The sequence below is a fragment of the Salvelinus namaycush genome, chromosome 41 (genome assembly GCF_016432855.1).
Source record: "Salvelinus namaycush isolate Seneca chromosome 41, SaNama_1.0, whole genome shotgun sequence".
NCBI lineage: Eukaryota > Metazoa > Chordata > Actinopteri > Salmoniformes > Salmonidae > Salvelinus > Salvelinus namaycush.
The window spans coordinates 17,504,601-17,519,915 of record NC_052347.1 but is presented as its reverse complement, the minus strand read 5'-3'; the positions used below and the strand labels follow the sequence as shown (position 1 = coordinate 17,519,915).

At 46.3% G+C, this 15,315-nt stretch overlaps 1 protein-coding gene across 1 annotated transcript in view; it reads left to right on the top strand.

Annotated features, from left to right (window-relative positions):
• Nucleotides 1–4,798: 4,798 nt before the first annotated feature.
• The window catches only part of LOC120034448 (liprin-alpha-3-like), a 48,196-nt gene continuing 37,679 nt past the window's right edge, over nt 4,799–15,315 (top strand). Inside the window, exons 1-2 of the mRNA XM_038981013.1 lie at nt 4,799–5,137; nt 14,504–14,605. Coding sequence (XP_038836941.1) covers nt 4,799–5,137; nt 14,504–14,605 — 441 coding nt within the window. The remainder of the gene's footprint in view (nt 5,138–14,503; nt 14,606–15,315) is intronic.

Genomic DNA, 15,315 nt, shown 5'->3' with positions numbered 1-15,315 from the left:
GCCCCCCCTCTTATACGCTGCTGCTACTCTCTGTTATTATTTATGCATAGTCACTTTAATAACTCTACCTACATGTACATATTACCTCAATTATCTCGACACCGGTGCCCCGCACATTGACTCTGTACCGGTACCCCCTGTATATAGCCTCACTACTGTTATTTATTGTTGCTCTTCAATTATTTGTTATTCTTATCGTTTACTTTTTTTTAACGTATTTTCTTAAAACTGCATTGTTGGTTAAGGGCTTGTAAGTAAGCATTTCACTGTAAAGTCTTCACCTGTTGTATTTGGCGCATGTTTTTTTTTTGTTGTTGTTGTAATTAGGCCATGGTGCAGTATCCATATTTTCCCGCAGAGGGAGACATTGAGTCAGTGCAGAAACAGCACAAATGTGGAAAGATATGGACACAGAGTTCTTTCTGTCATTAGCCTCACTCTCCTATTGAGAGCTTTGTAGAAAAACACCCATACATTTGGGCTGTTTACCAAACCAATATGCCTACAGATCAATACAATTTAATTCTGTCCAGTTCTTCACTTTAATCCTGCAGATGGGCTTTCTGTTAGACATTGTGCTGAGCTTTCACTAATAGACCTTATTCAGATAAAGGTAGTTTAAAAAGCACATACATTTTCAAATTCACAGTGTGTGGGTGAACTTCTCATCTGGTCTGGTGTCTTCTGAGGGGAGGCATCAGTGTCAGCCAGTCCTCTCCCTGCAACAGCAAGGTATAAGACAGAGAGTTGCTGAAACCTGTTATGTCATATGTGTCCTATCCATTGTCACTATCTGCACACTGTGGAATCTCAGAGAGCAAGTATTTGGAATATTAACAGTATTTGTGATTTGACATGAGTTGGACGAGGGATTTAAATGTTGATAATGGGCAGATCAAGTGTCTTTTCAATAAGGTCTTTGGCCAAAGAGTGGTGGATTACTAATGTATCTTAAAGAAAGAAGAGAAAGGGCATCATGGGAGACAGGGACTGAGGATCTGTTTGGCTCTCTATGAGGTCAGACTGCTGCCACCTCTGGTCTGACCCTGACCTTAGTCTGACCTGGAAGAAGGGAGGGAGAGAGAGGGGGGGGGGGGGTGTGCGTGCTTTATATGATAAACTATGCAATGGACACACTTTTCTGTCTGACAATTATTGTTCTTGACATCACATCTGTACTTATCTGAAGTGGGGACCCACAGACTTACTCAGACTATTGACACATTCATTCTACTAAGTGTCTCGATGATGCAATAGCTTTCTGTCTCTTCTACAAAGGAAAGAGTATTGCCTATTTGAATGCTCTCTCTGTGCATTACAATGACATCATCCTCGAAGAGAAAATTACGTCATCCCTTCCGGGACCCTTCTTACAGCCCCAACCAATTGAGCTGAAACCAATTTCAATGTTTTCTATTGGCCCTGCCAGTTCCAGAAAACGCCTTCTCTTGCCTTCGGTTGGATGAAGTGTAACCGATGCCCTGTGGTGATTGGTGCCAACTGCACATCTGTCTGTGCGTCCGACCATGAGAAGAATACAGAGGTGGAGATGACTAGCGGGTAATTTGGTTTTGACATGTATAGACGATTTGCATTTCTGTAGAAATACGTTCAAAATCCATGATATACACAGTTGAATTTAGAAAGATCTGAAAATAACACTTAAAAAAAAAATCATAAACCATATTTAGGCCTAAACATTTAACGACCCACTCTGCACAACAAACATTAAATAGTGAAATATGTTGAAGACAAAAAGGAATATTTGTGATATACATAGTTTATTATGGGGGGTCACGGTCAAAAAGCCAGTGTGAACAATAGGTGAGTTTTGAGCTGTGAATGACGCAGTTCTCATACTAGACACCAGAGGGGGAGAATGTTTCACTGTTGCCTACAATATGAGGCTGTAGAAGTTATTAGTCCTTCTCTGATTTCCATACATGTCGGGTCTAACATTGAATGTGAGTGTAATTTTAATGTGTGTCAATGTAAAATGAAATCACGACTGTGCCCTCATGAGTGTGTGCGCGCGCGCTCCCATGCATGATCAATTCATTGTATAGCCCCGCGCGTGAGTGGGCGCGTGAGAGCTGCGAGTTTATTTCTTTAAGACCCAGCACCTTTTTATCCGAGGGGGGGAGGAATGGATGGAGAGAATGAGGAGAGAGAGAAAGACGGGGGTTGTCTATGGTGAGGTGTAACGTCGCTCGCGCCCAGTGCCATCGTTTACATGTGTGAGAAGGGAGAGGGGAGGCGGTTGCTTGCTGGCAACTGGGTTTTCACGGCGATACGACTTTTAACCGCGAGATGCCCGGATGGGGTAAATGGGAATTATGTATTTTTTGCTTTCGACGATGACAAGGGTGAGATGAGATTATGAATACAACATTGGTATCTGACATTTAATGAATGTTGTGAGATGGAGCTGTGCATATGCCAGCTGTTTTTGAGGAGGGGGATGGAGAGGGGGCGAGGCGGTGGGGTGTAACGCCTAACATTGGATGTAACGGGATGCTTCATTGCCTACAATATAATTGGGGCATTTAAGAATAGAAGAATGCATGATCTTTAATTTGTGCGTATAGCCTTTATTTCGTTTTCAGAATGATTTGCAGAGGCCATTGGAAGGAAATCGGATGGGACGAGGCTATAGGCTACATAGCCAAAATACATTACATCTTCTGTTTTATTTTATTCACGTCGCTTTTCTGTTGTGACTGTGGTTTTAATTTATTAGGCCTAACATAGACCCTTCTCGCTAAATATGTTTTCAGATTGTAGCATACATGACAGTGTGAGACAGAGGTTATTATGAGACAGAGATATATACCCTTCTACAGACTACACATAGTCCATAATTACAATGATGACAATTTAAATTCAAATACGTTATGAGACTGCCCCGCATAAATACATGTCTGTCTGTCTATCTCTGTAGACTATTAAGGGATACATCCGGCTCGTTTATTTTACCCATGATCCCCCTACTGAACGAGATGGCCAGGCTAAGGCTACAGCGTAACCCTCCATGACTCTCATTTCCGTGTATAACGCGCATCCATGATTAGCATTATGACTAATCGGCTGTATGGACAGATAAGAGCAGAGACCGATGGATACATAGCTTCAGACAGACGTGTGCAACGGAGTAGGTTGCCGTAGATGCTGGACAGATTTAATAGGCTCCAACTATGTATTCTCCTGATTAGTCATTGTGGTAGAACAGAGATAGGTGTGTGTGTGTGTGTGTTTGATGTCCAATGAATGTGTGAAGTGTGTGTGTGAGAGAGAGAGAGATGAGAGATAGAAAAGAGAGAGAGAGCGTGTGTTTGTGTGCATGCCTGCATGCGTGTGGAGGTTGATTAGACAGATTTTTTTTCATCAAGTCAAATGCTTTCATTGTGCAATACATAAACTACAGTAGGTGTCATAATTGTCTGGCCTGCTCTGTAAACAGCTGCTTCCAACTGGCTATGACAGATTTGATTGAGTCATTATCATCTGGTTTTGTGTCTGTACTGGCCACTCCATCATCTCACCTGGTCCACCCACATCTCAGAAAAGGGGTTCTCCACTTCCTCCTCTTCCGGCCTGGATTGTTTTTATGATGTTGGTTACTAACAAACTGTTCTCTAAAATCTGTTGCATTATTAGATACAAGGATGAGGCTCTTTCAACTTGTCAATTACAATTATATAAGTTGATTGAGAGCCTTGAGAGTTTAATGGAAAAACACTATAATTTCTCTTCCTTTCCCCTGTTTTTCTCTTCCTTTCCCCTGTTTCTCTCTTCCTTTCCCCTGTTTCTCTCTTCCTTTCCCCTGTTTCTCTCTTCCTTTCCCCTGTTTTTCTCTTCCTTTCCCCTGTTTCTCTCTTCCTTTCCCCTGTTTCTCTCTTCCTTTCCCCTGTTTCTCTCTTCCTTTCCCCTGTTTCTCTCTTCCTTTCCCCTGTTTCTCTCTTCCTTTCCCCTGTTTCTCTCTTCCATTCCCCTGTTTCTGATCATCTTGTTCTCTATTTTCCAGCTGCTTCTCTCATCTGTCTGAAGACCACCCTGGTGTGTCTGAGGCCCTCCACTACACCTGCCCTCCCTCTTGCCCCTTCCCTAAACTCTTAGACACCCCCATGGACTCCTCCTAACTCGTCCTACCACTCCAGACCTTGCCTTTGGAAACCTAACTGCACCCCACCTAAAGACACACACCGCACCCCAAAGGTACCTCACAATTACCTGGGCCCTGTCACTCAGCCAGACTCACTGAGACAACCAATCAGTTGTTATCACCACAAGCAGAGAGCCAATCAGGTGTTTGCCAGACACAGCAGAGCTATTCCTATTGTAGCAAATCATCCAAAGGAGCTAATTTGGTGAAGCCAGGAAGTAGAGATGAGGAAGTAGCAAGGTACAGAGTGACAAGCCGTTAACCAACCAAACACAGGCCTGTTAGTGATGACTGTGACGTCTTATTCATAGAGAGGTGAGGTACAGAGGAGAGAGAAGGGTAACAGAGGGCCACCATTCTGCTTGCCTGTCTACCAACCTCTCTCACATAGTAACAGGAGAAAAGGACAAGGACACAAACAAAAGAGAGAGACCAAGGGCCAAAGCTAGGCAGAGAGAAATAGAGAGAGAGACAAAAGAGAATAGAGTGGCCTTCACACCTTACCTCATACAAGCATACACACTTGAAAAAAAATTCTGTTAGCTCCTTGAAGCAAATTCTCCCAGAACAATCCCACACTCTCCACCGACACCCACCAACTTTCAGCTAACACCCCACACACTCTCCGGCCTCAAGATGATGTGCGAGGTGATGCCCACCATCTCTGAGGATGGGCGTGGCGGGAGTGGGGGAGGGCCTTCCTCTCCGGGAGGGAGTGGCGGGGGAATCGGAGGCGGTATGGGGGGTATGGGGGGTGGGTACGGGGGCAGAGGAGAGCCCCGGGGCGGAGGTGACGAGGGGGGCAGCACAGGGAATCTGGAGTCTCTGATGGTGAACATGCTGACGGAGAGGGAGAGGCTGCTGGACAGCCTGAGGGAGACCCAGGACAGTCTGGGGACAGCCCAGCTTCGACTCCGAGACCTGGGCCATGAGAAGGACTCCCTCTCGAGACAGCTGTCCATCGCCCTACCACAGGTACACACGGGGAGGGGGGGTGTGTCTGTGTCTGTGTGTGTGTGTGTGTGTACATTCGTGCGTCCGTGTTTGCGTGTGCACTTGCGTATGTGGCTGCCTGTGTGTATGTGTTTCTGTGTGCATGAGTGTGTGTCGTATGTGTGTTTACATACTAAGTGTGAGATCTGGACAAAGAATCTATAGAGACCTTCCTGTTGCCTTGCTGCAAACACGTTGTGAATGTGAAAAAGAGAGAGTGAGTGTATACAGTGCATTCAGAAAGTATTCAGACCCCTTGACTTTTTTCAGGTTATGTTACGTTACAGCCTTATTCTAAAATTGATTAAATAAAATATTTCCCTCATCAATCTACATACAATATCCCATAATGACAAAGTAAAAACAGGTTTTTAGAATAAATTAAAAATTAAAAACTGAAATACCTTATTTACATAAGTATTCAGACCCTTTGCTATGAGACTCCATCCTGTTTGTTTGGGCTCGGGTGCATCCTGTTTCCATTGATCATCCTTGAGATGTTTCTACAACTTGATTGGAGTCCACCTGTGGTAGATTTAATTGATTGGACATGATTTGGAAAGGCACACACCTGTCTATAAGGTCCCACAGTTGACAGTGGCCTCCATCACTATTAAATGGAAGAAGTTTGGAACCATCAAGACTCTTCCTAGAGCTGGCCGCCCGGCCAAACTGAGCAATCGTGGGAGAAGAGCCTTGGTCAGGGAGGTGAACAAGAACCCGATGGTCACTCTAACAGAGCTCCAGAGTTCCTCTGTGGAGAAGGGAGGACCTTCCAGAAGGACAACCATCTCTGCAGCACCACCAATCAGACCTTTATGGTAGAGTGGCCAGACGGAAGCCACTCCTCAGTAAAAGGCACGACAGCCCGCTTGGAGTTTGCCAAAAGGCACCTAAAGGACTCTCAGACCACGAGAAACAAGATTCTCTGGTCTGATGAAACCAAGATTGAACTCTTCGGCCTGAATGCCAAGTGTCACGTCTGGAGGAAACCTGGGACCATCCCTACGGTAAAGCATGGTGGTGGCAGCATCATGCTGTGGGGATGTTTTTCAGTGACATGGACTGGGAGACTCGTCAGGATCGAGGGAAAGATGAACAGAGCAAAGTACAGAAAACCTGCTCCAGAGCGCTCAGGACCTCAGACTGGGGAAAACGTTCACCTTCCAACAGGACAACAACTCTAAGTACACAGCCAAGACAACACAGGAGTGGCTTCGGGACAAGTCTCTTGTCCCGAGTCTCTTGAAGAATGGGAGAAACTCCCCAAATACAGGTGTGCCAAGCTTGTAGCGTCATACCCAAGAAGACTCGAGGCTGTAATCGCTGCCAAAGGTGCTTCAACAAAGTACTGAGTAAAGGGTCTGAATACTTATGTAAATGTTATATTTCAGTTTTTTATGCTCAGAACTTAACATGGTTCTGGTTTTATGTTGCTTCTCTTATCCATACTGAGCTATCCTGCTATCTACTGGACTCACCAATGAGCTGTTCAGTTATTTACTGAGTTGTTCCATCTGTACTTAGCTGTTCCGTCTGTTCTTGTTGGTATGTTCCTGCTCCTACGGACCACTTCTGGTGCATACTGAGCAGGGCTGTGGCTGAATCATGACTTAGACATGATGACAGACTGTTACATATTATTGGCGGTTCCATTCGATTGAGTAAAGACCTCTATAATACCCAGACCAATATTAGCCCACATCCTTATGCCCGTGGCGTAATCATTCTAGTGTGACTGACGCCACTGAACATGCGAAAAGGACTCCATCTTGGATTTCAGACAGGCAGTCTCCCTGGATGCCTAAGTGGAGTGATGCGGTTTATTTTGTTAGAACCCATATGTTCTCTGAACTATTGAAAGCAATAACCGATGTGATAGGACAATGTGTTCTTACTGAGAATGACTGGACATTAAAGGGCCATATTACCTCACTGAGAGGGGGATCAATATGGTGCACACATCTACGGACACACACATACACACATGATGCGAGCAGCACAGAGCGCTGTGATAGATTCAACACTAGGGCTAGCAGCACAGAGCGCTGTGATAGATTCAACACTAGAGCTAGCAGCACAGAGCGCTGTGATAGATTCAACACTAGGGCTAGCAGCACAGAGCGCTGTGATAGATTCAACACTAGAGCTAGCAGCACAGAGCGCTGTGATAGATTCAACACTAGGGCTAGCAGCACAGAGCGCTGTGATAGATTCAACACTAGAGCTAGCAGCACAGAGCGCTGTGATAGATTCAACACTAGAGCTAGCAGCACAGAGCGCTGTGATAGATTCAACACTAGGGCTAGCAGCACAGAGCGCTGTGATAGATTCAACACTAGGGCTAGCAGCACAGAGCGCTGTGATAGATTCAACACTAGAGCTAGCAGCACAGAGCGCTGTGATAGATTCAACACTAGGGCTAGCAGCACAGAGCGCTGTGATAGATTCAACACTAGAGCTAGCAGCACAGAGCGCTGTGATAGATTCAACACTAGGGCTAGCAGCACAGAGCGCTGTGATAGATTCAACACTAGAGCTAGCAGCACAGAGCGCTGTGATAGATTCAACACTAGGGCTAGCAGCACAGAGCGCTGTGATAGATTCAACACTAGGGCTAGCAGCACAGAGCGCTGTGATAGATTCAACACTAGGGCTAGCAGCACAGAGCGCTGTGATAGATTCAACACTAGGGCTAGCAGCACAGAGCGCTGTGATAGATTCAACACTAGGGCTAGCAGCACAGAGCGCTGTGATAGATTCAACACTAGGGCTAGCAGCACAGAGCGCTGTGATAGATTCAACACTAGAGCTAGCAGCACAGAGCGCTGTGATAGATTCAACACTAGAGCTAGCAGCACAGAGCGCTGTGATAGATTCAACACTAGAGCTAGCAGCACAGAGCGCTGTGATAGATTCAACACTAGAGCTAGCAGCACAGAGCGCTGTGATAGATTCAACACTAGTGCTAGCAGCACAGAGCGCTGTGATAGATTCAACACTAGAGCTAGCAGCACAGAGCGCTGTGATAGATTCAACACTAGAGCTAGCAGCACAGAGCGCTGTGATAGATTCAACACTAGGTCTAGCAGCACAGAGAGCTGTGATAGATTCAACACTAGGGCTAGCAGCACAGAGCGCTGTGATAGATTCAACACTAGAGCTAGCAGCACAGAGCGCTGTGATAGATTCAACACTAGAGATAGCAGCACAGAGCGCTGTGATAGATTCAACACTAGAGCTAGCAGCACAGAGCGCTGTGATAGATTCAACACTAGAGCTAGCAGCACAGAGCGCTGTGATAGATTCAACACTAGAGCTAGCAGCACAGAGCGCTGTGATAGATTCAACACTAGAGCTAGCAGCACAGAGCGCTGTGATAGATTCAACACTAGAGCTAGCAGCACAGAGCGCTGTGATAGATTCAACACTAGAGCTAGCAGCACAGAGCGCTGTGATAGATTCAACACTAGAGCTAGCAGCACAGAGCGCTGTGATAGATTCAACACTAGGGCTAGCAGCACAGAGCGCTGTGATAGATTCAACACTAGGGCTAGCAGCACAGAGCGCTGTGATAGATTCAACACTAGGGCTAGCAGCACAGAGCGCTGTGATAGATTCAACACTAGAGCTAGCAGCACAGAGCGCTGTGATAGATTCAACACTAGGGCTAGCAGCACAGAGCGCTGTGATAGATTCAACACTAGGGCTAGCAGCACAGAGCGCTGTGATAGATTCAACACTAGGGCTAGCAGCACAGAGCGCTGTGATAGATTCAACACTAGGGCTAGCAGCACAGAGCGCTATGATAGATTCAACACTAGGGCTAGCAGCACAGAGCGCTGTGATAGATTCAACACTAGGGCTAGCAGCACAGAGCGCTGTGATAGATTCAACACTAGAGCTAGCAGCACAGAGCGCTGTGATAGATTCAACACTAGGGCTAGCAGCACAGAGCGCTGTGATAGATTCAACACTAGAGCTAGCAGCACAGAGCGCTGTGATAGATTCAACGCTAGGGCTAGCAGCACAGAGCGCTGTGATAGATTCAACACTAGAGCTAGCAGCACAGAGCGCTGTGATAGATTCAACACTAGAGCTAGCAGCATAGAGCGCTGTGATAGATTCAACACTAGAGCTAGCAGCACAGAGCGTTGTGATAGATTCAACACTAGGGCTAGCAGCACAGAGCGCTGTGATAGATTCAACACTAGAGCTAGCAGCACAGAGCGCTGTGATAGATTCAACACTAGGGCTAGCAGCACAGAGCGCTGTGATAGATTCAACACTAGGGCTAGCAGCACAGAGCGCTGTGATAGATTCAACACTAGGGCTAGCAGCACAGAGCGCTGTGATAGATTCAACACTAGGGCTAGCAGCACAGAGCGCTGTGATAGATTCAACACTAGAGCTAGCAGCACAGAGCGCTGTGATAGATTCAACACTAGGGCTAGCAGCACAGAGCGCTGTGATAGATTCAACACTAGGGCTAGCAGCACAGAGCGCTGTGATAGATTCAACACTAGGGCTAGCAGCACAGAGCGCTGTGATAGATTCAACACTAGGGCTAGCAGCACAGAGCGCTGTGATAGATTCAACAGTAGAGCTAGCAGCACAGAGCGCTGTGATAGATTCAACACTAGAGCTAGCAGCACAGAGCGCTGTGATAGATTCAACACTAGGGCTAGCAGCACAGAGCGCTGTGATAGATTCAACACTAGAGCTAGCAGCACAGAGCGCTGTGATAGATTCAACACTAGAGCTAGCAGCACAGAGCGCTGTGATAGATTCAACACTAGGGCTAGCAGCACAGAGCGCTGTGATAGATTCAACACTAGGGCTAGCAGCACAGAGCGCTGTGATAGATTCAACACTAGAGCTAGCAGCACAGAGCGCTGTGATAGATTCAACACTAGGGCTAGCAGCACAGAGCGCTGTGATAGATTCAACACTAGGGCTAGCAGCACAGAGCGATGTGATAGATTCAACACTAGAGCTAGCAGCACAGAGCGCTGTGATAGATTCAACACTAGGGCTAGCAGCACAGAGCGCTGTGATAGATTCAACACTAGAGCTAGCAGCACAGAGCGCTGTGATAGATTCAACACTAGAGCAAGCAGCACAGAGCGCTGTGATAGATTCAACACTAGAGCAAGCAGCACAGAGCGCTGTGATAGATTCAACACTAGGGCTAGCAGCACAGAGCGCTGTGATAGATTCAACACTAGAGCTAGCAGCACAGAGCGCTGTGATAGATTCAACACTAGGGCTAGCAGCACAGAGCGCTGTGATAGATTCAACACTAGAGCTAGCAGCACAGAGCGCTGTGATAGATTCAACACTAGGGCTAGCAGCACAGAGCGCTGTGATAGATTCAACACTAGAGCTAGCAGCACAGAGCGCTGTGATAGATTCAACACTAGGGCTAGCAGCACAGAGCGCTGTGATAGATTCAACACTAGGGCTAGCAGCACAGAGCGCTGTGATAGATTCAACACTAGGGCTAGCAGCACAGAGCGCTGTGATAGATTCAACACTAGGGCTAGCAGCACAGAGCGCTGTGATAGATTCAACACTAGGGCTAGCAGCACAGAGCGCTGTGATAGATTCAACACTAGAGCTAGCAGCACAGAGCGCTGTGATAGATTCAACACTAGGGCTAGCAGCACAGAGCGCTGTGATAGATTCAACACTAGAGCTAGCAGCACAGAGCGCTGTGATAGATTCAACACTAGAGCTAGCAGCACAGAGCGCTGTGATAGATTCAACACTAGGGCTAGCAGCACAGAGCGCTGTGATAGATTCAACACTAGGGCTAGCAGCACAGAGCGCTGTGATAGATTCAACACTAGAGCTAGCAGCACAGAGCGCTGTGATAGATTCAACACTAGGGCTAGCAGCACAGAGCGCTGTGATAGATTCAACACTAGGGCTAGCAGCACAGAGCGATGTGATAGATTCAACACTAGAGCTAGCAGCACAGAGCGCTGTGATAGATTCAACACTAGGGCTAGCAGCACAGAGCGCTGTGATAGATTCAACACTAGAGCTAGCAGCACAGAGCGCTGTGATAGATTCAACACTAGAGCAAGCAGCACAGAGCGCTGTGATAGATTCAACACTAGAGCTAGCAGCACAGAGCGCTGTGATAGATTCAACACTAGGGCTAGCAGCACAGAGCGCTGTGATAGATTCAACACTAGAGCTAGCAGCACAGAGCGCTGTGATAGATTCAACATTAGGGCTAGCAGCACAGAGCGCTGTGATAGATTCAACACTAGAGCTAGCAGCACAGAGCGCTGTGATAGATTCAACACTAGGGCTAGCAGCACAGAGCGCTGTGATAGATTCAACACTAGCAGGGTTCATTGAGTGCGTCTGCTCAGAGTGTGCCGCCACTGCCGAGAGAGAGGGAGAGTGGAGAGACAAATTGATAGAGAGAGAGGGCTGCAGAGTGAGAATAAGAGCATGGTACAGAGAGAGAACTGGTGGTATGAAACACACACACAGACTAACAAATCAGGCCAATTTGCATATTGCTGCATACTAATGATGGAGCTTCTGGCGTCTATTCTTAGGTGTTCTGGGTTATCACATGGAGAGATAGAGATGGATGAAGGATTGTGAGGATGAGAGCGGAGTAGGCCATGTGAGAGGATGAGAGGGAGAGATGGAGGCTTGGTACAGTCGAGAGACACCTTGAGGTAGTTGATGATCACATTGTGTCTTGGACTGTGGAGGGGGAGTGAGACAAGGATAGAAAGAGAGAACTCTAGAGAGAGAAAGCATATAATTGTGGGATATTGGTGCCAAAAGCTGTCTTTTCAGCTAGAATCAATCACAGAATTCCAAATTCCTATGGGTCTGCTCTGTACCATCTCTCTCCCTTATCCCCTGTCTTCTTTTTCTCTTTTCCCCTGTCTTCTTTTTCTCTTTTCCCCTGTCTTCTTTTTCCCTTTTCCCCTGTCTTCTTTTTCTCTTTTTCCCCTGTCGTCTTTTTCCCTTTTCCCCTGTCTTCTTTTTCCCTTTTCCCCTGTCTTCTTTTTCCCTTTTCCCCTGTCTTCTTTTTCCCTTTTCCCCTGTCTTCTTTTTCCCTTTTCCCCTGTCTTCTTTTTCCCTTTTCCCCTGTCTTCTTTTTCCCTTTTCCCCTGTCTTCTTTTTCCCTTTTCCCCTGTCTTCTTTTTCCCTTTTCCCCTGTCTTCTTTTTCTCTTTTTCCCCTGTTGTCTTTTTCCCTTTTCCCCGTCTTCTTTTTCTCTTTTCCCCTGTCTTCTTTTTCTCTTTTCCCCCTGTCTTCTTTTTCCCTTTTCCCCTGTCTTCTTTTTCCCTTTTCCCCTGTCTTCTTTTTCTCTTTTCCCCTGTCTTCTTTTTCCCTTCCCCCTGTCTTCTTTTTCCCTTTTCCCCCTGTCTTCTTTTTCCCTTTTCCCCTGTCTTCTTTTTCCCTTTTCCCCTGTCGTCTTTTTCCCTTTTCCCCTGTCTTCTTTTTCCCTTTTCCCCTGTCTTCTTTTTCCCTTTTCCCCTGTCTTATTTTTCCCTTTTCCCCTGTCTTCTTTTTCCCTTTTCCCCTGTCTTCTTTTTCTCTTTTCCCCCTGTCTTCTTTTTCCCTTTTCCCCTGTCTTCTTTTTCCCTTTTCCCCTGTCTTCTTTTTCTCTTTTCCCCTGTCTTCTTTTTCCCTTTTCCCCCTGTCTTCTTTTTCCCTTTTCCCCTGTCTTCTTTTTCCCTTTTCCCCTGTCTTCTTTTTCCCTTTTCCCCTGTCGTCTTTTTCCCTTTTCCCCTGTCTTCTTTTTCCCTTTTCCCCTGTCTTCTTTTTCCCTTTTCCCCTGTCTTCTTTTTCCCTTTTCCCCTGTCTTCTTTTTCCCTTTTCCCCTGTCTTCTTTTTCCCTTTTCCCCTGTCTTCTTTTTCTCTTTTCCCCTGTCATCTTTTTCCCTTTTCACCCTGTCTTCCTTTTCCCTTTTCCTCCTGTCTTCTTTTTCCCTTTTCCTCCTGTCTTCTTTTCCCTTTTTCCTCCTGTCTTCTTTTTCCTTTTTCCTCCTGTCTTCTTTTTCCCTTTTCCTCCTGTCTTCTTTTTCCCTTTTCCTCCTGTCTTCTTTTTCCCTTTTCCCTGTCGTCTTTTTCTCTTTTTCCTCTGTCTTCCTTTTCCCTTTTCCTCCTGTCTTCTTTTTCCCTTTTCCTCCTGTCTTCTTTTCCCCTTTTCCTCCTGTCTTCTTTTTCCCTTTTCCTCCTGTCTTCTTTTTCCCTTTTCCCCTGTCGTCTTTTTCTCTTTTTCCTCTGTCTTCCTTTTCCCTTTTCCTCCTGTCTTCTTTTTCCCTTTTCCTCCTGTCTTCTTTTTCCCTTTTCCTCCTGTCTTCTTTTTCCCTTTTCCTCCTGTCTTCTTTTTCCCTTTTCCCCTGTCGTCTTTTTCCCTTTTCCCCTGTCTTCCTTTTCCTCCTGTCTTCTTTCCCCCCTTTCTCCTCTATCAGTAGTTACCACTGATGTGCACACTGACAGCCCAGTCCCTAATATTCCTACCAGTCCACTGAACACAATAATCAACAGTGTTACGTTATAATGCTCCAGGGCATGTAGAATTACACCATATACTGGAAGAGCTGGACTGAGCACCAATGCCTCTCAGTGGCTTGTGGGAACGCCCATGATTCAGTCTTCACATGCTCCAGGACACGGGCGGTTGCATGTCTTTCCTTACTGTGACACTGATAGGGAATGTGTGTCACGGCTTGGTCACGCACGGGTAAAGTCCATCTGAGCCAAGATGGCCGACAGGACAGAGGATGGTACAGTGTCATATGTGGCCATATGTCAGCCTAGCCTACACAACATGGCTGGCCCCGCCATGGCCACAACAGAATGGCCATGAGGTGTTCACTGGAGGGTTATGAGCAACCCAGGCCAGGAACATAGACATTATCTGCTCCCAGATATACGTAGTTGGAAACTCAACGTCATACTATAGTCGACTCAGTGGTGGGGGGCTCAGTGGAGGCTGGTGGGAGGTGCTATAGGAGGACGGGCTCATTCTAATGGCTGGAATGCATGGAATGGAGTCAAATGTGGTTTCCATATCTTTGTCTGTGATCCCCTTCTATTTATCCCATTCTAGCCATTACAATGAGCTAGTCCTCCTATAGCTCCTCCCACCAGCCTCCACTGTGTGTGTATGTGTCACACCAGTGTGTCACAGGTCTGTAATTTCATTGTTTGTATTTTCTTTTTGAAATGTTTTGGTGCTTAATTGTGTCTTGTTGAACTGTTTGTAATTGTGCTGTATGTATGTGTGCTAATGTACTGTATATGATTATGGCTACATACAGTGTATCGTGAGTAACGCCGCCCGCTTGTGTCTCTGCAGGAGTTTGCAGTGCTGACCAAAGAGCTGAATGTCTGCCGGGAGCAGCTGCTGGAGAGAGAGGAGGAGATAGCAGAACTCAAGGCAGAGAGGAACAACACACGGGTAAGTCTGTTTCTGTGTGTGTGTGCGCGTGTGTGTGTGCGCGTGTGTGTTGAATTGTGGGCTTGAGTGTACGTCTTTGTGTCTATTGATGTGTACATGTGTTTACGCTTGAGTATGTCTGTATACCTATATGTTATACAGTTCAGTTTGTATTTGTATTTATTATGGAGCCCCATTAGCTGCTGCCAAAGCAGCAGCTACTCTTCCTGGGGTCCAGCTAAATTAAGGCAGTTTATACAATTTGAAAAACATTACAATACATTCACAGATTTCACAACACACTGTGAGCCCTCAGCCCCCTACTCCACTACTACCACATCTACAGTACTAAATCCATGTGTATGTATAGTGCGTATGTTATTGTGTGTGTGTGTAAGTGTCTGTGCCAATGTTTTTTGCTTCACAGCTGTTCCATAAGGTGTTTTTTTAATCTGTTTTTTAAATATACTTTTACTGCTTGCGTTAGTTACTTGATGTGGAATAGAGTTCCATGTAGTTATGGCTCTATGTAGTACTGTGTGCCTCCCATAGTCTGTTCTGGACTTGGGGACTGTGAAGAGACCTCTTGTGGCATGTCTTGTGGGGTATGCATTGGTGTCCGAGCTGTGTGCCAGTAGTTTAGACAGACAGCTCGGTGCATTCAACATACCTCAATACCTCTCATAAATACAAGTAGTGATGAAGTCAATCTCTCCTCCACTTTCAGCCAG